Source organism: Pseudopipra pipra, chromosome 1, assembly GCF_036250125.1.
Source record: "Pseudopipra pipra isolate bDixPip1 chromosome 1, bDixPip1.hap1, whole genome shotgun sequence".
In the NCBI taxonomy this organism is placed as follows: domain Eukaryota; kingdom Metazoa; phylum Chordata; class Aves; order Passeriformes; family Pipridae; genus Pseudopipra; species Pseudopipra pipra.
Genome location: NC_087549.1, coordinates 106810121 through 106832482, shown reverse-complemented (window position 1 = coordinate 106832482; position 22362 = coordinate 106810121). Strand labels below are relative to the sequence as shown.

Sequence of the window (22362 nt, the reverse complement as noted above, 5' to 3'; positions counted from 1 at the left end):
TGGCAGACTATCCAAGTGTGGGAAAGAGCATTAGTTGAAAGATGCCCCTCTCAGCTGATCCCTACTGCTGTGAGCTTTTGCAACTTCTCCATAACTAGATCTGCCTGGTAAAAAGAAATACCTCACTCCACCATTGTTCTTTTCTCCTAATTGAAAATGTCTGAAAGACATCTAGCTTTTTGGTAGAATCCCCAAAATAATCACATCTCCAGAAGGTCTTCAGTGCTCACTAACCACGCTGCATTTTCTTGTTTAACCTCTTTTGTGCTGTGCAGAACATATTGCAAGGACAGAGTGCTGATCTTTCCAAACACTGATTTCCTTTATTTTTGTATTTTTGGAGTGAAAAATTATGGCAGATTCATTCTTTTTCCAGTGGTTTTTATTCTTTTTTTTTTCTTCATTTTTTTTCCCCTTGTTCTGCTGCTGGTTTGAGAGCTCCTTGATATCAGTGAGAGCGTTCTGCTACAGCAAAAACTTTAGATCTTCACTGGGCATGAGGAGTACAATGCCTTTCTATAAGAACTTCTCTCACTCTAAGTACTAATACATAGTTCTGAATTCTCCCAAATACCAGATGAAATTCTCTCACACTAAGATACTAACCTCTGTATGTGCCAGACCCCAGATGGCAGAGTTTTTTCCCACTACTTTCCAAGGAAGGGGAAGTTTCAGGGCAGAGTGAGTTTGGACACAATATGCCACACTGTCATAATCCTGTGCAGCTCAGGAGGTCTCCTGGGCCTGTGACAGCTGCTGGAGCTTTGCAAAGACCTGGACCTGCTCCGAATTCTGCAGTTTCAGAAAAGAGTGAACACAACACCATCTTTGACCGCTTTTGCTCTCATCCTCTTTTATGAATGCTGCCAAGGATTTCACTCTCAAGTTATAGCCTGGGGATCTGGCTCTTGACTTTCTTACATGGGTAACGTAACCCCAGATAAGTGCCTGGTAGTATCCAGAGTTTTGGATTCCACATGATGAACCAGCTGTTGCTGAGGATTAGCCCTGATGACAGATGGCAAAGATGATGGTTCTGAAGGCACGAGGTACCACAGCTACTGTCAGGTGACCATGATTTTCTGCATAAAATTGGAAACTGCTTAAAATGGCACCTACTCAGGCTGACATGTTTTGGGGGGGAAGGCTGCTAGCCTGACAAGAAAAGTGAGCCAGAGCAACCGCTCTCCAGTGAATTTAGTAGGAACACAAATGGAGACAAACTGTTGCACTCTGGCTCAAGAGATTAGTAGTGGAATAAGCCACAGAGTAAGAAACTAGAGCTCGGCCTATTTTTCACTCAATAAGTGATCTTTGGAACTATTTGAAAGTGGGATCTAATATTATAAAGTCATTTCCCCATTCTTTCATCTTATTTTGCTTAAAAAATACCTAAAACACTCAAAACAAACAAAACAACTGTTCAGATCATGACTGTTGTCTGAACTTTTCAACATCTGTCCTGAGAATTTTTTATCAGTCAGTCAGCCTGAGCAGGTGGGGCACATGAACAATTAAGAAATGATTCTTTAAGTTGCATGGTCACTAATACTTTCCTGTTCTTTTAAGGCCTGTGTTTTGAATTTGGGCTCAAGTGGCCAGTTCTCTTTGTCTAGGGGTAATTTTGAACTTGCCCTAATTTTCTGCAACTGTGTTCTCTTCTTTCTTCCGTATACTTAAGCTATCTGTCAGCCATAGACTGGTTCTGATGAAATAGGAACTTGATTATGAGTACAGTACAGTTTCAAGAGCTGTCCTGCAACCTGCAAAAAGTGCCAGGTCAAGACATTTGTAAGTTCAAGTCTTGTCTTTGTGAGAATGATGGCACAGGGACACTGTGAGTTTCTACATCTACTGCTGCCAGTGCACTGAAGTTCTTGCCTATATGAGCTTTGTGGATGGAAAAGATAAACAGTTCAGTTTTCATACCCATTCAGTCCTAGTGTAAATGATGATGACAGATTTTATTAGACTTTAATGACATGTTTCATTAGACTTTGTTTTTAAAGAAGACCAGGACTAAACCAGATGCATAATGGCCTGTGCACTTGTATTAACTCTTGCAAATTTTGTGTGCCACTCAGTATCTCAGAATGAGTGGGAACACCCATCCCTGCCAGCAAGACTGATGTCAATGGAAATCATAGATAGCTGGAAAAAGACCCTGTTCCCTTTTAGCCTAGCTTTGAAGTGCAGCAGTTACAGCTGGGGAGCACACAGAGAACTGCAACATCACTTTCAGTGCCAAGTTTAAGTAATTTAAGCCTAATGCATAAGTCACTGTGATGAAACTGATTTTCAGAGGCAGCTGACTCACACTCTTAGAAGTTCAACTTCTATTAGAATATCCCTAGAATGTGGGTACATAAAGTACCTGCTAGACAATGAGGTGAAAAGCCAGGTAGCAAGAAAGCATCCAGACTTTTTCCCCAGGTCTGTAAACCCGGCCTGGAATCCTGCCTTGTTAAGCTTAGCCTTGTGGGTATGTTTAAGCCAATTCCCAGGCTCTCCTGGTGGCTGCATCATATCTGCACATAGCTGCTAATATAAATGTGCCTAAAAGCACTCTTTCTGAAATTCCTGTGTTGAGGTGGTGGGGTAGGAGGGAAGTTCGCCCCCTGAACTGTGGTGCCAAGGGGACAGCAAGACTGACAGGCCTGGTTTGGAGAGTGTAGCCATCACAAGAGTAGTGGCCTGTTTGGTGTCACCGCAGAAACTGGCTGGGACGTGCTTTCACCAGCAGGACTAGTTTACATCAGTGACATTTATAAATATCCATCAGAAAATGGGTCTGTTGCACTGACTTTTATGTAAACTCACAGTGGATGAAGCAAAGAGTTTCCGATTCTCAGTCTTGTTACAAACGTTACAATTTGGGGTAATTTCCATTGCACAAGATCACTCGTGCAAATTAAAATCAGCTGTGTTATTTAATCACAAAAAGCCCAACTCTAAAGTCGTTTGTATCAGTGTGACTCTAGGTGTCAGAGTCAGCCAGAAAAGGGTGTGAGTAGGTTTTTTTGAAAGATTATTTCCTTTCTTTAAGTAGGATAAGAGAAGTAAAAGCAGACATTCAAGTGATTATTTTCACTTCATTACAAATAAGGATGACCAAAATGTTAAAAATATTTTAAGAGGTACTTTTCCAAGTATTGATTATATATTGGATATTGTGTTTGTGAGACAGCTTAAAAGAGTGGAAAGCCACAGAAATTGGCTGGATTTGGTTTCCCTGTTAATAGTCTTGCTTTAATGATGTCAGGGGCTATGTCTACCTCCCTCCCACAGATTACTGATTGAGCCCTGTGGTGTCCAGTCATCTTCTGAATTGATTTTAGAACTCACAAATCTGTCAGTGAATCCTGAAATCCAAGATATTGGGGTCTCTGAAGCAGTACTTTTTCTCATATTTCATAGTGAAATTTTCAAGGGATCCTTTGTGAAGACTAGCTTGTGCATATTGCTCAAGATAGGTGAGTAAATTGTGTTTTTTCTTCAGTCCTCCATTGAGTATTGACTTTGCTGGAAAGGCTTGTATGAAGCTGAAATTCGAAATTTTATTTCCGAGGCAGGAAACTGCTTAGTGATTTCAGAGAAAGTCTCACTGTGCCTCAAACTTTGAAAATATCTCTATTTGCCTAAAATAGCTTTTCTTAAGGTAGTCCTGTGGCTTTGTTGATGTGAATATATTGCTTTAACCTAGCAAGAATAGACTGTGTATCTGGGAACGTTCATATAAGGTAAAAGGGAATAGAGACCTGCAGTATAAACCATGGAAGGTATCAAGCAATATAATAAAAATTCACGTTACTTTCTCTGGATAATTTTTTTTGTTGGCATATCCTCCTTGCCTTTGTTGTCAGAATGGCTCTAGACTCTTTTAAACCACATACAAATTGACTCAATGAATTAACAATAAAATTGGGACAATTTGCCATACTCTAGTTACAAGAATTTATTAGACCACTTAATGAGTTTTTCTAGGTAAAGTGAGACTTGACAGGAATTAGTAGCAACGAATAAATCTCCCCTTCTTGCTAATCTGGAAGAAGTTGGTGCTTTGAGCATAGTACATATATTGCATTCACAACACTCTGGACTCTGCCCAGAGTCAGGTAAAATGGATGATGACATCCCATAGAAATTCTCAATAGAACAAAAATGAACAAAAAAAATTTTTCCAAAGTTTTACCTTCCCCTATTGCACTTTTATCTCTGCTTCACATGGAGAAATAAAAGACAGAAAATAAGATAAATGACTGAAGAAAGAAGAAAGGAAATTTGACTTTGGAAATATAAAATAAATTTTTAAAGTAAAGAATTCCCAGTAACAATTAAAAATGTTTTTCACAATAAGAGTTTTTCCACAGTGAAGGCAGAATTGCTCTGTTAAAAAAAAAAAAAAAAAAAGACAAAAATCATACACTGTGTTGAGGGACAGCAGGAAGCAGATGAGTGCCCGTGGCCTTGCTGTGACTATCCTGCCTGGAAATTATTCAAAATGGCTTTCAAGCTACTTAAATGTATCCGTTTTGCATAAGTTGTGTGAGAGTGGAGAGGAATTAGTTTGCTGCATTCCTTTCCTCTCATGTCCCTGCATTCATGTGTTTGTGCAGTCTGATCTCTGCCCTATATTTCACAACAGAGTTTCCTCTGAAACCTCTCTCATTTGGAGAGAGCACCTGACAATATGCACGTTCAACCTCAGAATTTGTTTGGGCTTGCAATAGAGCTGAAAAAGTTTACAACAAATGAGGAGGTAGTAGACAGACAACATGGATTCATCCCTTTCTTTACCTCCTGCCCTGCCAGTGATGATGAGGCACCCCTGACCTCAAGCTCCCTTGTGAGCCTATTATGAAATAGGGACAATAGGAAGGTCCTTGTGTTCAGATGAAGCTGTCAGACTTGCTACTTGGAAACTGTGATTTTGTGACAACTGAGGAAAGAAACTGGACTCTCACTGCTTGCAGCAGCAGCCACACTAACAGAGATGATCTAGTGTGCCCACTAACGAGAAGGGACACAGATCTTGACCATTCCCTCACGTTGACATGCCATATTCCAACACTACCATTTCCCTAAGCTTTGCCCTTCTGTATTGCTTATTCTAGAGCACAAAGTCTGCAGAAGCTCTTGTTCTGATTTGGTAATATTTGGGGATTTTTTGTCTGTGTGCATATATATATATACATACACATCAAAAGAGATTTGGGAAAAAAGAGTTTAAGAACTTTCTCTCTAGTAGCTTCAGCATATAGGGGCAGTCAAAATGTGTTCTGGTCACTGCATTGCTGTACCTTCCTTAAAAAGCTGTGTAAATCCAAGGATTGTTAGCACCTGTATGTTTTGCTATGTCACAAGACAGCAGCAGCAAAGATACAAGTTAATCTTATCTACCAGTGGAGCGAAGTAGTACAGAAGTTCTTCATGGAAAATCTATGGCCCTGAAGTCCACACTGATTCTGATTCCTGCTCTACTTTATTAAAATCAGGCAAACAATTACTGGTGAGGTGACATCAGCTGCCAAAGGAAAAGAAAGACTCAATCAGGTGGAAGAACATTAGGCTTCACAAAGTGCAGTGAGAAAAATCTAGCTTTTTATTACATCCAGGTGTCAAAGAACTTGAGCTGTGTGTCACCCTTAGTCAGCCATCCTCCTATTTACATGAGGTTATGCAACAAACCTGTCTAATGCAGATTTTGGGTCATGGCTTTTGCCTAGTGAACCCACCTGAAGGACACAAAGTAGAAGGAGCAGCTGAAAGTACATCAGGCTGAAGGGACCCTGTAAGACCTCACTGTATGTAGGGTAGCTCATAGCAGCACTTATAGTTTAAAATATATTATGGCCTGTAGAGAGGGTATGTAAGTGGTGACACAAAAAATTAATGATTAAATAGAGTTTGGAGCTGGCGAACAAAAGTTAAATTTAAGATTCATGGGCTTGTGTGATACTGTCTTAATTCTGTTCCTGCCGAAGCCAAAACCATGAGCTGTGTTTAGATTTTTAGGTGAGTTAAAGCCTGGGGAGGGAGCTCCTGTCTTTTATTAGATTAGCTCCAATAATGAGGAGAAAAAGAGAGCATTTTTCAGGTGCACAAGGCCTACCACTAAGACTGTGTGCTTGTCAAGCTGTCGTTCTGAAGTCAGTAAGAGAGTGCATAATGTACAAAGTATCATTATGAATGTTCGTGAGACTGAAAATTTAGGCTACGTTAGGCAGGGAGTATGTGTTTGCACAAGGCAAACACTGCTCTTAACTGGTTACTAGACCCGATTGCCATGCAAATAATAACTCTACCAGTAAAACCGCAGTGAAAAGAATCTGCCTGTCCTCATCTTGCACAATTTTTCCTCCAGTCACTAGTAAGACTGCTGGATGCTCTAGTTCGCTGAGGGTCCAGCAAAGGGGATCTTACCTGGTTTTCTTTCAGAGTTATCTGTCCCTGTTCCTTGCAGCCAATGAATGTCCTGATACACCTGTAAATCTTCTCATTTTGCTGCACTCTTTGAACAAAGTTAGCAGGAAAAAATCCAGTTCTGTCATCAATTCTCCCCTATGGAGAAAACGTATTGATAGAAGAAGATCGTTAACACTAGAAGCTTTAATGCAAGTTCACAACTGAAAAGAAGATATTTTTCCCTTTGGAAAGAAAACAGATATTTAATAATTAGCACATACCTTCCACCAGTCTTCATTAGAGTCTTCCAGAAGAGTGATCATGTCCCCTGGCCTGTAATTAGAACAGGAATAGTAGTTGACTCTTAATTGTCATGTTGAATCAGCTTTCACAATTCCCTTCTAATAGGAAGGTAGTCCTTTAATGGTTATTTTTTCTGAGCATTCATTGCAGGTAGACTCAATCAGGTGGCAAGATTTTCTTCAGTCGTACATGGTAATGTAGAATAAGAGTCTCTATATTTTGGGGCTAGATCTGTTTTGAGACAACATCTGTGAACTGGAAGTTTTGCTTCCTGCTTAATAAGAAACTGTCCCTACTTGTTACAGGTATTATCTTTTTACTTTAAGACATTTGTTGGGACACACTACTTCATCATCTGTGTTTTCAAGCTGTGATTGCAGAAGGAAGGCAGCAGGAAAATAGTTCTATTTAGCTGACAAAGGCAATTAGTCAGCAGGGATATAATTCTGCCCAAGAATGTCTTTTTGATTTGAATGGGACATATTTACTTTTATAATGTTTGGTGCTGGGTCGTAATTGCTAAGTATCAGCATCCAGCTGACTAGTTCCAAAGCAGATCTAGAAGAATAATTTGACTGGAAATGCTAATAGTGAAATGTGCTGAGCTGACTTTGTGCAGGTAGTTGAACAGTTATTTGACCTCTTTCCCCCCATTGGTGGAACTTCATCACTATTATGTAATTATAATAGTGATGTGTTGTAGAAAGAAAGTGGCAGCTCTTTTCCAAATGGATTAACCTCAGAACACTCAACTTCTTTGATTTTAATAAAATAATGATTGACCCCTAATTGTTCAGCCCTCCTTGCATTCCCTCTTAGGCTCACTGTATTGTTGAGGTATCAGCACGAGAGCCTGTAAACAGATCTGGAGCACATGATGGGTAACAGGTCCAATTTAACAGGTTATTTCAGAGCATGTGTAGAAAATGTCGATCTGTCCAGAACGCAGCTGGAGGTGGGGTCAGTGGTGGGCCTCTTTGATCTGCTTCCCAAGGGGTTATCATTGCTGCTACAACTGGAGAAGTGGGCATTTAGTATTCTAACACCTTGCAATCTGAAACAGAGTTTTTCAACTTTCACCAAAAGATACTTGAAGATTTTCCTCAAGCCCTCTTCGAGAACCTGTTTCAATGTGTTTGGAACAATTAAATGTTGTTGAGGTGAGAAAGGAAGTCAGGGAAAATGGATAACTTGGTATCCCAATGGTGAAATTTTTTTTTTGCCATGGGAAAGGACATGAATCTTTTATCACAGTTAATATTTAATACAAAACACTCAAAGAAGTTTTAAGGGAACCCATGACTTCAAAGTGAATAGACTGTAACACCATTGGAGCTCTTACACTGCAAGGAAGAACACATTTAAGATTTAGAGAGCCCCATCCACCCAGTACTCTTCAGCCTGGTTGTTAGAAAAATGACCTAGAAAATTTAAAGGTATTTGACTGTCAGAGAAAGATGGCAACTGAACCTAAAATCTCTCCATGTCTCTGGTCTGAGCACTGAGATTTTTGGATGGCAGATCTGCTGATTTTGCTTTCCAACTTTTTTTTAGGAGAGAGCTAATGTAGATGTCTCTAAACTTCAAAAAAGGATTCAAAATAGAAATCCCAGCTGGACCTATATTACTGTTGCTGCCTAGATTTAGGCTGCTAGTTCCTGAAAGGGAGTAACCTGCTTGGTGCTTACTACTGGTTGAAATCACCCTCAGGTCTCATCTTTTTCTTCTGTAAATTATAACCCTGGGTAAGTTATCTGCTCTACCTCAGTGATCTATATTTCAGGAGGTGGCAAGATAGGCTGTCATGTAGGTTCCTTCCAACTGTTCTGTTCTGTTCTATTCTATTCTATTCTATTCGATTCGATTCGATTCGATTCGATTCGATTCGATTCGATTCGATTCGATTCGATTCTATTCTATTCTATTCTATTCTGTCCTGTTCTACAAGTGCAATGTCCCACTATACTTATTCCAGAGAACTGGAAAGCCTTAATGGGTGCTCCTTCTGTTGAGGAAGAAATCAGGGTTGTGGTAAGTACTTATTGCTACTGAAATCTGGGCTTCACATCTCCACTGCGGTAATCTGCCACTCATTGCATCCCCTCAGAGCTGGGCTCTCCAGAAATCTGTCCTAATTCTTCTTCCCATCTCAGGTCCTTCCCCTGCTACTTGCCTCTGTTGTGTTAGGGCTGATCAGTACCTGGCTGGTTACTGAGTTGGGTTCGCAGAACAGTGCTTGTCAGTCTTGACAAGATTGCTATGCCAAATCCACCTCCAGCACCTCAACTGTGTTTGACAAATGGAAATTCATGCAATTGAGATGAATCCTGCCTGGCTTAGCAAAAAGCAAACAACACTACCAGGTATTTGGCATTCCTTGTGAAACAGTGTTAACACATGAATTTCTGAATTTCTGACCGTGGTACAAACCATGCTGCTGTAGCTGAGTAACGCTAGTCTAAAATCTGGCTGGTGTCTCTAGACATAGCGTGTTAGTCGCAACAGTCCAGGCTGCAGACCACAGGTTCCTTTTTCCCCTAAAATGAGGGACAGGAGAATTTTCAAGGATGATGTGTTTTCTGGATTTCTGTGTCTGGATGAGGATGGTAGTCCAGTGCAGGGTTGTCCGAGTGGTGTTCTACTTCATGGAAGAAACATGGAAGCTAGAATACGCTCCTAAAGGAGCAGGATGCAAAGTGGAATCCCTCAAGCAGAATATCTGTCAAGTTGCACTAAAGGTTACCGTACACTGTGGTTATTTCTTGAAGAGCCAACATTCCTAAACTAACAAGCAGGAAATGACAACAAAGCAGAATAATAGAAAAGCTGGTAATTTCTTCCCTACATCGCACACTTAGTTCTAGAGTGATGAGAAGGCAGAGCTGGGAACAGGAAAAAGGCTTTCAGTGAAGGAGATGCTGATGAGGGGCATTTGTCTGGCAATTCCCAAAGTTCTCTGGCATGTGCATCATTATTTTGATATAGTGTATGCATTGAAGAGAGCTGACATGTTTCATGACAAGATCTCTAGTAAGACCATGCAAAATGTGAGTAGCATGAGCAAACTAATTTCATTAAAAAAAAAGATGTCCCTTCCTTTCAATGGGCTTGGATTAGATCTTGTAATGCTAGCAACTGATGCAGAACTGAGAAACAAAGTGCTAAAAATAAAAATAAACAAGGTTATTTTACTAAGCTCAGAATACATCTTCCTTGTGTGAAAACACTGCCGTTCAGCAGCTGGACATCATTCCCTTTTCTCAGACATAACCTGAATGTGAGGGAGCATCAAACGGGACTGGTAAAATGTGTCAGGATTAGCATGAGAACTGATGATGAATTCTTATTTGAAAACTTCTGACTGAAAAACAAAGTAACAGAAACCAGAGCATTTTACACCTCAAAGTCATCTTGCTCCTGAGGTGACATCAGCGTTTTAAGTCCTTGCCAAAACAGTTGGTCACCAGTTTTTCTAAATGTGAGAATATCTTTATATCTACAAGTGGATACCTCTATAAAAATGTTTATTAAAAATATCAGAACAAACCCTTCCTTCCCCAAAGTAATATGTAACCATATGACCATGAGTTTTCATGGGTCAAATCAACAAACAAGTATTTTGGGGTTTACCTCATCTCCAAGTCTTCATTTTCTTGTGGTACAAATTTGTACAAGGCAACATAGGTGTTCATTTGTAACGTGCTTTTATAAAATGGTCCCTTCAAGAAAAAAGAGAAAGAGAAAATTTAAATATCTGTTCTGTACAGGAGTTTGATTCACTTTGTTAGACACAGAGGAACCAAGACCTGATCTTACAATAAATTAGCCACAACCATCTCACTCCTTTCACAGCATGGAGGACTACAGACCAGATACATTGCAGGCCATTAAGGCAGTAAAAATCTTCATTTAGAAATAAGATTATTTGAACCCCAAGAACAAATTCCAGGCTTCCAAAGAACATAAGCAAAAATCTGCACAAGTGGGTCTCTGGGGTGAGATCTTAAAAATGATTCTGCCTTTTGCTCTCTGTAGTGTATGACTCTTATGAGCCCAATAGTGTATTATTGGCATTACATAAGGTGTCTATTATACAGTTCTCATTAAGGATGGAGCTAGAATCATACAGTATACAGATCCAAAAGTCGGGGTATGAAAATCACTTCCTTAAAGTGATTTTAATGTGTGAAAGCTTTCTGTGCTGGGCTTTCCACAGAGAAGACAGGCTACTCTTTCTGCTCACTTTTTCCATTGTTAATCTGGTGGGGGAAAAAAAAAGATAGCTAAAATAAACACTAATAATTTTCAAAATCAAATCCGTGGTTTTTATGTTACATCAGTTCTATTGTAATTACACAGCCTACATGCTGGATCTTTTGTATTCACAATATCAGTTTGCAATAAACAGAGAAACATGAAAGCGACCACAAAGGGTAAACTGAAAAGCCATCCAGTACTGTGTATTGCTTCCAGCTGTGGCCAGTGGCCCAGAAATGGTATAAGAACATGACAGTAAGATATCAGTGCCCCATCAGACCTACTCAAAGTCCTCAGACAGCTATAACACCAAGACTTTTTTCTGACTTCCCATTCCCATTGCATTTGCACAAAATTTATGCTCATACCGGGGAATGTATACTTTTTGGTTCTTCTCCAAAGTGTTCTGTGCCATTTTCAGAGTATGTAAACACTGAAATAAAGCAAACATATGACATATTAGGAGTAGTTTGAGACTGTTCACCTCAAGAGTATGACCTTGATTTTTTTGATCTCTTTGCTTTCTCCCTTATTTTCTTTGATTCTTTGTGCTCTCCTCTGAAGCCTTCTACACTCCTAACAAAACCACATATCTTGCTGGCATATGACACAATGTCCTCAAGAATTTATAATTGTAACAAGTAAACCATTTTGATCAGATGAATATACACAAGTACAGCACCAGGAATAGAAGCTTGGTACTATAAAAGCATTACTATTTAAAGTCCAACTGCCTTTTTCTCGCATTGAATACTGCATTTCCATTATCAGATAACCAGTATTTCTATTTAAAAGCACCTACGAAACCTGATGATCATTTATGAGTAGTATTGAGGTAGGTTTGTATGCAAAACCCTTTCTTTCCTGTCTTTGTCCTCTTTGTCCAAATATTTGATCATCTTCTTTGATCCCTCTCTCCAGTAGTCTATGCCTGGGCTACACTAGATATGCTGCATCTCTCTGATTTTACAGGAGGTACCTGATTTGTTTTCAGATCAGGAAGCGTAAACTGAAACACAGGCCTGTACATGTGAAAATTTTCTTCTAAGTTTCTAAACCAGAATCTCTTAGAATAAGGTAACAGTCACAGCACCTAACATACCTCATATCTAATCAGTTACTCTCTATTGTAATTGATTCATGAGCTGTACTCAGTTATCTCACTAGAAAAACCACAGTGTCTTTATCATATTGACTGAATTCCACCTTCACATTTCAAGAATTGCCTGGTGTTTCTTGCTTCTGCATAAAGTCTGAATACGACTTTACTAGCTGGAGTTTTTGAGCATCTAGAACCGCCAGTGTCTTCTCCCACCATTTTATAGTCTCCAACAATTTGGAAAAAATAACCAAAGTGGTAATAAGTATCAGGCTAACTGAGCACATTTTCTTTTTGTTTCTCTGTCATACAGTTGCATGCATCCAGGGAAAAGAAGGTCCAAGGGACACCAAACCACTGAATTCTTCTCCTCTGCTCTTTCACTTGCTCACCCTTTCTTCTATGAACACATATTTCTGTGACTATTCTACACTGTAAGTGACAACCTAACAGAGATTCTGTGAAGAAGTTTTATGAGGGAAATAGTAGGGTTCTTTGATAGTAGAGACTTGTACTTCAACATTGACAAACAAGACAGTGTTCTTGTAATAGATTGAAGATGAGTAAAACGGCAGCCACAGCATGCATAAGAAATATTTTGTACCAAGTGACATGCATCCATGAGCACACAGAAGCACATATTCTCTGATAAAATGTAAGACAATGTTGTAATCATAAAGTCCAATGCATGAATATGAAGACAGCATGTGAGCTGATACCTGACACATTTAATCTGAAAATGCCACAAGTTGTGTCCAGGTGACCTGACTGCAGCTGAGCTGGGCCTCAATATGCTTCTCACCAAGTCCTATTGCAAAGGCACTCTGACCCTGCAGACTGTCACAAATACCAGAGGAAGACCTTACAAACAAATCTAATTTCCTCTATCTTTAATATAGGGGTATATGTATGCCTGACATCTGTATGAAGGGGTGTAAACTTCTTCTGTTACAATTTGGCAGTATTTAAATCCTTCTCAAATTACTGTGCTTTGTTTATCACATCCAAAGGAAAGGGAGTTAGGGAGGCAAATTAAAGGTGTTCTGATGAATACTGAGTTGGGTAACTAGCAGCATTTTGGACTGGGGGAAATTAAGTGGAAGTATTTCAGCACTGTAATTGGATGTAATTGGAGTAATTTCTGCTTAGTGACAGAAAATAAAGCCAAGTTACTTATGGACAGCCTTGTGAACCGTGGAGCTGACCCAGCAGGTGGGGAAGGAGCTGAACTGTATCATTGTGTTTGTTGAGAAGTGCTCATGCTCACCAAAACTGGGTTTGCAGGAGGGGCAAACTCTTTGACTCAAGGGGAAAGTGCTCAAATCCCTGTTGATCACAGGCTCCTAAATGTCACCTAAAATACATTTTGGCTTGCGGGGCTTCTGTTACAGATGGCAATTCATGGCAGTGAAAGAGTGTAACTGGCTTAGAGGAAGCTGAAGGGCTAGAAATTAGGTATGCCATCTCACAGTTGTAAACTGGGAAGCTTTGCTTCATAGGATGCATGCCAGGTCCCAAAGGAAAGAATCTCCCCTTGAAGCTGTTGTCATGGGAGTCTACGGGAGCGATTACATGGCCGCACGTATACTGGGTCCTTTCACCCTTCTGCAGGCTGCGTCTCTTCTGCTGTTTCCTTTTACCAAAGGGTATCAAATGTACATTTTTCTAAATATTTATTTGTAGAGGACAGTGTTTTAATTGGGGAGGGGAAAAACCCAACCAAAAAAACCCCAACACAGAAAAACCCAACTGGAATGGACCTGAGTCATCAAGATATTAATGTGGAACTGCCTGATAAAGAGGCAGTGGACAACTGAGAGAAAAGGAGTCATGAATCACCCTGTAACAACATTTCGAATTTAGTCTGTTAAATTTTTAATCTATGTTTAGCTCATGATCTCTGGATATTAATAAGAGGCACTCGAATCTGAAAGCCATAGAGGCATGTAGTTCATATCTCCACACAACAGAAATCCATCTATTTTCATATTTGTTTGCCCTAGCAGCAGCAGACAAAAAAAAAGAAAAAAACCAGGGTTTTTTACATTCTGAAAAGGATTTTACCATTTCCATAGCTTGTGCAAACAGTGCAGGCAGTTTATTAAAAATCTACCATGAGGAAATTTTTGGAGTGACTGATGCATAATTTATACCCTGAGCCTCTGAAGGATGGATTGTAAAAAAGGCAGTGCTGATCAAAGGAATCGTTAATGTGCCGCGGAAGTTATTTAGAGATTTGACACATGCTGAGTTTTTAAACTAATCTCTTTAAGTAAGTTCCTTGAATGCCTTTCAGTGCATTCAGTGAATACAGATCTCAGAGAAAAAAAGTTTCTTTGGGTTTCAGAAATGAAACTACTGACTAACAGAGAAATAAAAAAAATTTTCTGAAAACTCAAACAGGGTCAATTTAATCTCAGGTGGGCAAGATTAAACAATGTGATGGAGACTGAATTCTTTATCTTTAACCAGGTTAGGTCAACTTGCAGTTGCAAGAGAGAAAACCTAAAAAATTTCTCAGGAGAAATCAGATAACATAGAGGAGGTGTTCACAAAATGAGAGGAAGGAAAAAACTGAACACAGTGAGGAGAGGTGATAGGACCAAGAAGGGAGGAAAGGAATAAGAAGGTAGCATAATATGGGAATGGACAGCTGAAGCTGGCATTTCACCTACATCAACTGGTAGCCGCACGTAAGTAGCACCGGGGGTGCTATGAAGAAAAAGCTATACTCACTGCGATTTGTTTATGTAGTGTAAATCTTGTGAGATTCAGCAAAACAGACTTCAGTTGCTGCTAGAGAAGTTACTCTGATGCTTTGGGCTTGAAGTTTTACTTAGCAATAACCCTTTGTGTTTATGACTTCCCTCACCATGACCAAATTCAAGAATGGGATCAAAACCACCAACTTCTGGTGGCTAAGATTTCATTACTAAGCTCTCGATTGCTATGATGGTCTTTAAATCCTATCATGCTAAGGTTGTAAAAACATTACTTTTGTACTTCAAGTCAAACAAAGGAATTGGGCCATTAATATTAGTGGGCACACACTATAGTTGCATGGAGAAGTTGCAATTATAATCAAAATTAATCGTGTTGCATATTTTACAACATATGGACATATGGATATTTTATGATTAATTTTCTGTCCCAAAGAGGTTATGGTATACAAAATCATGCAGAAAAATCAAATATATGGAAAAGAAAGAAAATATTATTTTTGTTCCACTTTGCCAATGTGGAACTGAATCATGCTAAGTGGTTAGTCTACAGTCATGTTCATGAAGTGAAAATAGAAAATAAGGACTGAACCTTGTTCAGTTTCAGCTCTGAACACACCAAATTGAGAAAACCGGGACTTGAATTTCATCTCAATGGCAAAAAGCATTCCCCAAATGCTTGCATCAGCTCAGCTCCTGCTTTGAAAACCTGAATGCTGCTAAGACATGGACATGCCACAACCTCCCATCTGAAATAGTTTGTACAAAGGCCTATAAGCCAGGAGATGTTGTCCTGGTCTGGTTGCACTCACCACTGTTGCTGCGTTTCCTGCTTATGTCAAGGGTGCCTGCAGAGCTATTGCCTTCCTCTGGAACTTCTACCAGGTCAGCTGTCTGCAGGGACAGAAAGAGCAAACGAGATGGGATGAGCCAGAAAAAGTGACCAATGAAGTGAAATAAAATCACAGCAAGAGTCTTTGGGAAATGCAGTACTTGGCTGCTATCAGAGCAGAGCAAGTTAGTCTAAAGGGATCACAGAAAACATTAGATCCGGTGATGCACAACACATACCTACTTCACAGGGAGCAGTAAAAGCCCAGAAAAAAACACCAGACCAAATTTGCAATCTGGAGTACAAAAGATTTCTGCAGTATAAAATGAAGTGAAAGTTAAGGAACAAAGGATTGTGTTAAACAATGTGGTTCTCTGTGTAAAACAGAAAGGGCTTGAGGGAATTTGCAGATTCTGAAGGTATGCTAAATAGTTATCTACCAAGGAGACTGGACATTAGTTGAAACTACTGACTATTAATATATTAGCCCTGAATATATTATTCAGTAAAATAACTGTAATATAATGGTGGTTTAAATTCTGTTAAAATCCTGTAAGAGAAAGGGCTGGAGTGCCATGGAGTTGATGAATTCAGTCTTTAAATATCTGCCCTCACTTTCTTTTTAAACAGTCATCTGGCTGGTATGGTTAGGGAAAAATGAAACCCAAATGTTGTTGTTAGAATTACTATGATTTCTTACTTGTACCACATTAATGTCAATCATGATTAGGGACCCAATGTTCTAGGGTGTAGAAAAACATGGGATGACATAATCTTAAGCCTCGGAAGTATACTCTGCATAAGGCACCAAATTCCTTGGTGGGGTAGTCAGCTTATCCCTGTATAGCCCAACAGGAACCAAGAGCTGCTCCAAACAGCTCTACCCGAATCTGACCTTAACGAAACCTGTTACTGAACTCTCCACATCTTTGATAACCATAAAAAACCCAAACGTTGAACTTGAGTCAGGTGCTTGCTCTAATCTGAATAGCTATAAATCCTGACGTGGTCCTAAGCTTTATTTATTTCTTGTTAACAGGATTTTAAGACACATGAAGGATTTAGCTTCATTACTCCATGACATTTTACAATTGTACTGTGCACGTAGCTCTCTCTATTGCTTTGCAGACCTTTGCCTGCACCACAGAAAGAAAAGCAAGACAAGGAACATTCACTGCTTTCGTTCAGGGAGCACAATCTGAATTGCATTATAGATTTTACATGTTGGTTTTTTTTGCTTTTACTAGTGTTGACAACAAAGCTTTTTTTAGAACGTACTTTCACCATTTTATTTCTCCTATCTATTATTTTCCTAGATACTTCTCCATTCCAGGAAACGGACGAACAAAGAGGTTGAAAGTAGATTTGTGCCACAGGTATCTTGTGGCTATCTTGTTTCATTTGCTATTTTAAGAGCCTTCTGCTTTACTGCTCTGTTACTCCTTTTTTTTAGACTCAGCTTTTTGCAGCAGGTCATGCTTGCCTTGCGCCCTGCCCAAATGGGTCTTCCAGGGATGAGAAGGTACTGCTATAGCAATGTTAACATGGAGTCAGCATAGAGCATATCTATGGATTTCTAGTTGCTGGATGGAGAAAAGAAAGACTGGCTTTGTTGAAATAGTAAGTCCCAGATATTTTTCAGCTCATTGCTATAACATGTTCCTCAGTCTTAACTAGCTTCATAATTACTGATTAGCTTCATATTTTGTTGGGTACTTACTGCATATGGGATGTGTAGTGACTGTTCCTTCAAGATATACCTCATCCAAAACTTCCTGAAGTAACCTCAGTTACCTTTAATTATTTTTTAATCAAGAGTTACATGACAAATGCTCTAATAGAAATGGTAGAGCTACAAAGCTGCTTTTGATAGGAGCTGATGTACAAAAAAATAACAAGAACCGGATTCACATTTACATTACCTCAAGTGCCTTTCTGTATAAATGTGGGTTGCAGAAGCAGAGTTTTGAAGCAAGCAGTAGGTAGTAAATCTGGAGCATATGGCCCTTTTCTTTTATGGGAGATGCAGAATCTGGGCTGAAAAATCACAGTGGGTACGTCCACACTGCTCAGTCATGTTAAAAATACCTTGGCTAGTTCAGAGGAAGATGGTTATCTCTACTCTGCGCAGAGACATGAATTCCATGCAGTCTGGAAGCTTCATGGCTGTAGGGGCAAGGCACAGATCCTAGGCTAGTCACCTTTCCTTTTAACTACCTTCAGCAGGAGCAGCTATGCTACACTGACCTAGAGCTAGACCTTTAACAGCTTGGACATCACCTGTGAGGCAAAGTAGTATCCTAGGTGTCACCATGATCCCTAGTTTGGGGACATGGCAGAACCCTGAAGTACATTCCAGCTCCCAGGGCTGGGACATGGCATAGCTGCAGAGCCCCGTTGCTGCTGTGTGCCTCACAGCTGCATTGAGAGGAGCAGAGCAGCACAGAAGTGAGAATCACTTGTGAAAGATCTTAGTCACTGCATTTTATTAACTAGACAAGTGCTTCTAAGGGCTCTGTGTCACATCCCTGTTCTGGTCACTCACTGGTCAGTGCCTACTCTCAGGTCACCATCAGTTTTAAAGCTCCATGGCCCCATCATTTTTTTCAGGGTTGTGTCTGCCCTGGTTTTATCCTTGTCTCAATCCACAGGCTTGCGTTGGCAAAATTTATGGTTTCCAAAGTCTGTTTATTCAATTCTCTAACGTTTTCTATTTCCTGTATGCTGACACATGTTATATTCTCTCTCAGCTTCAATACCCTGGGGAAATTCCTGTAATGAACTTGCATTCCTCATTCTACACCCACACCCCACCTAGTTATGATCAGCTCCCTCGGGTAAGCTGACACAGCATTCATGGTTTCTATACTTGAGCTGTCATTTATAATTCAACATAATGCTTATTGATTTAGAAAGCAATAATTACATTTGTAGGACTACTATTTCAAAGTAAATTAAATAAATGAAAGAAAGAAATGTGATCACAGTGCGACAGGTGGTAGAGTCACTTTGGGTTTTAAAAATGAGTGGAAATTACCAAATTTCTTTTAAGGCATAAACAGAAGTAGATAGAGGACATGTCCCTTAATACATCCCTTGCAGATTTCACTTAGTTCTTGCTTAAATTTTTCTGTCTTCTTTCCCATCTGACATGAATTGATGTCTGTTTAGAGTCCACTTTTACCACCTTACAGTTCAGCCATATAAGTTAGCATACATTTAAATGCCAGGGAAATGTTGTGTACCAAACATATACAGATATTAGCACAACTTGGAATTAAACATATGTTTTAAGGCCTGGAGACAAAGTCTTATCCTGTCTCTGTGCCTGGTGATTTTTATTCTTAGGTGAATGCAGAAGAGGTTGTCAGGTAATGTAGGAAAAACTTGTGCTCTGGATCTTGCACTTTTAAATCTATATTCTGAGGACTTCAACCCATTGCTTTCACCTGTATGAAGGGTAAATGCCCACCATCAGCAAAAGGCAGTATGCATCTACTCCAGCATGACAGTTAAATATGTCTGTTACACATCTACATGGATTTGCAAAATAAAAAGAATAATATTTCCTTTTCCAATCCAATAAAAATTGTTTATTCATTTAATTATTATTTTTCTCTTTTTCTCAAGAGTCATCTAAAAGATTCTTAAAATTAGAGTTTGCAAAAATAATGTATTTTCTGGTCTCAATTTGGAAGAGGAGAGTAAGAGTTTTAAAATTTTTTTTTACAGTATTTTTAGTTCAGTTTGAAATACTGAAACTCTGAAACTTTTTGGAGCTCTGATACGAGCTCATGTGAATGAATGTCTGTTGCTCCTCTAGAAAGATAATAGAAGAAAGATGTGGTATACTTACAGAGTTTCTGTTGGGAGAGTCAGACCCGCTCCCAGAACTTCCCTTTTTGGTTTTCTGGGCTAAAGAAGTCCCAAAACGGAGCGTTTCATACACAGGGTCAACCTTATTTCCACAGGCTGCAACAGAAGGAGCAAAACATGCATCAGTACCTTGAAGATATTTCTGATCATGTTCCTGCTTCACTTGGAGGAACATCTGCCTCTACCAGCATGTTGGGATGTGTGCTTAGACACGAGTTGAAAGACTATCCTGATAAAAAGTGTTTGATAAACTTAATGGAACTGGCCTTTCCTAGCAATTTTCTGCTGCCTCTCTACTCCAATAAAGATTATTCTCCCCTCATACAGGCTTTTCAGTTCTTGGCCATTGTCTTGTCTCTCTTCATCTGCCATTCTTTTCTAGTCATCACTGGTGCTGCCTATGCTGAGGTAAGGAAGACAAAGTACCAGGAGTTTTTAGTTCATGTTTGTTTCTACCATGGACCTCTTGGGTTGCTCTCAACAGTAGAAGCTTGAAGGAAAAAGCTCTATATTGTTACCTGAGCATCCTTGTCGTATGAGTGGGTTGTTGTCTTTATCCATCTACCCTCCCAGTGCTCCTGCTTGGCTACTGCATGTAAACAGGATGGTCTGGACCTTCCCTGAAAGGTCCTGACATCCCCACTGTGGAGCTTTATGGGCTCTGGAGGCAGGCATGAGAAGATACCTGATTTTGAGCGTGTGCTGTAGGTTTTTCAGCTCAGTCTAGGTGTTGCCATAAAGGCCAGCACCTCACTGGCATATATCTGTTTAGTTCTCACTCCCATTCTTCCTCATAGCTAGCCACAAAAGTCATCTCCCATGGAAAAAAATGGATGTCTTCAATGGGCAGAAGCAATCTCAGTTCAGACTCTCTTTTACGTACTGCATTATTAGCCCTCAACCTCCCTTGTGATACAAGGTAGTAGACATGTAAAATACAGTACATTGGAAGCATTATGCAGAAGGAGGGAAATTTTAGCCAAAGAACTGAGAAAATACAAGATATTTTGGATTTTGAGTAGAGCAAAGTGCTTCTCATTTGTTAGCTAGAGTTTGTTCAAAATGTTTCTTCTGATAAAAATAATGAATATTTTTTGGAAAGAGAAGCTTTGATGAAATCCTTGCAATTCATTTTTTTTAACTGCTGAAAATAACAATGCAGATGTCCTCGGACAAGTAATTTTAAACTGACTGCCTACTTTTGGTTTTCATTTTTTTGCGCTTCCAGATTTGCCTGGTTAGAGTACCAGCAGGGAAAAATATTTTCCTGAATAAATTTCACTTCTCCATTTCAATTTTTTTTTCAGGAATATGGTATTACAGTGAGCAGAAAATGGTCTTTTAAATACTCAGAAAATCTGTAGAGATGATCAATAAGGAAAAATATGAGGAAAGTAAGAAGTGTGCATGAAAAAAGACAGTAACCTAGTGACATCCCTCAAAAGACAAACCAGTAATTTGAATGTCTCCTGCTGTTTTGATCTCTCTGTCTTTTCTCTATTTCTTCCTAGCTCAGACCTTCACCTCTGTATTCAAGTGTTTCTTCACTTCTAAGTTCCTACCTTGATCTCAGGTGGTTATTACTATAAACGGGGTAATTGCTAAGAGGTATGTATATGGGGTATATGTATTGAGTGAAACACACAATAAACACACCCTCTCCTCTTCCAGCTTTGTATCTTTGAAGTGGTCCTTTCCTGAGATGGCAGAAGGACATGCAGTCACCGAAAGGAGCTGGAAGGCTGCTGAGGGTAAATACCATGGCTGGAAATCTGCCGCTGCTGTTGCAGAGCACTGCCAAAGGAAGACTGAATGGAAAAGCAATCAAAACCTACCAATCGGCATCACTTCTTTGATGCAGCCAAACTGTTCATGAATGAGTAGTGGTGAGCTGTAGTACCGTCGAAATCCCTTTGGCTGGAGGGAGAAAAAGCAAAAACAAGTGAAGGACATTGCTGCTTTGATTGATTTAATAGAAATAGCCTCAGCTTTTGTGTAACAGTGTGACGAGACTGGAAATTTGCCTCCTGTTGTTCAGTCAGTGTAGGGTTTAGAGATAGGGGTCTATATGATTTTTCTTCTGGAAAAAAACAATTTTCTGTATTTATGTGGAAGGAGGGCTAATTTTCAGCTCCCCTTTTTTATTTTTGTCTTACAAAAAAGCAGCACTAATCAATTGCAGCAGAAGTGCTGAATCATCAGAGGTTCTGGGAAGTTTCCCTCTCCCTATCTCTGATATAACATGAATTGGCATTTTTCTGTATTTGTTATACATCTGACTACCCTTCCCCACCCTACCTCCAAATCCTCATGTTCTCATATATACACTTGTGAAACCCCAAAAATTTAGAGCCTTTCTATAGGTTTATCTAAGTTTTGCTGCATACTGTCTGCAGCTTTCACTGCTTTTTTTTGTCTTGTAAGTTCAAAAAACTCTCCAAGTTGTCACCAGATATCCCCTCAATGTACACTTGTAGAGAAATGTACTATAACAATTCAAGCTATACCATTAACGAATAACACAATATGGCAAATAATGGTGCCCTATACCACTCTAAAAAGCATTCTTAGAAGGTTAAACATTTCCTGTTGACTCTCTATTTAATATCTTAACTCAGTACTAATCATTTGATTAGTACTCAAAATGAAGGTGCTAGCATCTTTGCAAATGCCTTTCAAGGCATTAAAGATTCACAAATGGTCTCTTAGATTTCTAATGTCTCCAGGCTGCGAGAATTTCTAGTCACAGTGAAAAGTGGAAAAGATTAACAGAGATATGCATATTTTCCATATCCTATGTTCAGTATACATTAAAACGTGACAGACAACTAGTTCTTCAGCTAATGAGCTGCAGTATAGGCTGAGAAGGA

General features: G+C 39.5%; 1 protein-coding gene across 1 annotated transcript in view; it reads right to left on the bottom strand.

Moving 5' to 3' along the window:
* Nucleotides 1-22362, bottom strand: part of STAC (SH3 and cysteine rich domain) — a 73848-nt gene that overhangs the window by 4711 nt on the left and 46775 nt on the right. The window contains exons 4-10 of the mRNA XM_064669774.1: nt 21328-21409; nt 19473-19588; nt 15597-15678; nt 11334-11398; nt 10339-10427; nt 6687-6738; nt 6424-6561 (exon numbers count right to left, since the gene is read on the bottom strand). Coding sequence (XP_064525844.1) covers nt 6424-6561; nt 6687-6738; nt 10339-10427; nt 11334-11398; nt 15597-15678; nt 19473-19588; nt 21328-21409 — 624 coding nt within the window. The remainder of the gene's footprint in view (nt 1-6423; nt 6562-6686; nt 6739-10338; nt 10428-11333; nt 11399-15596; nt 15679-19472; nt 19589-21327; nt 21410-22362) is intronic.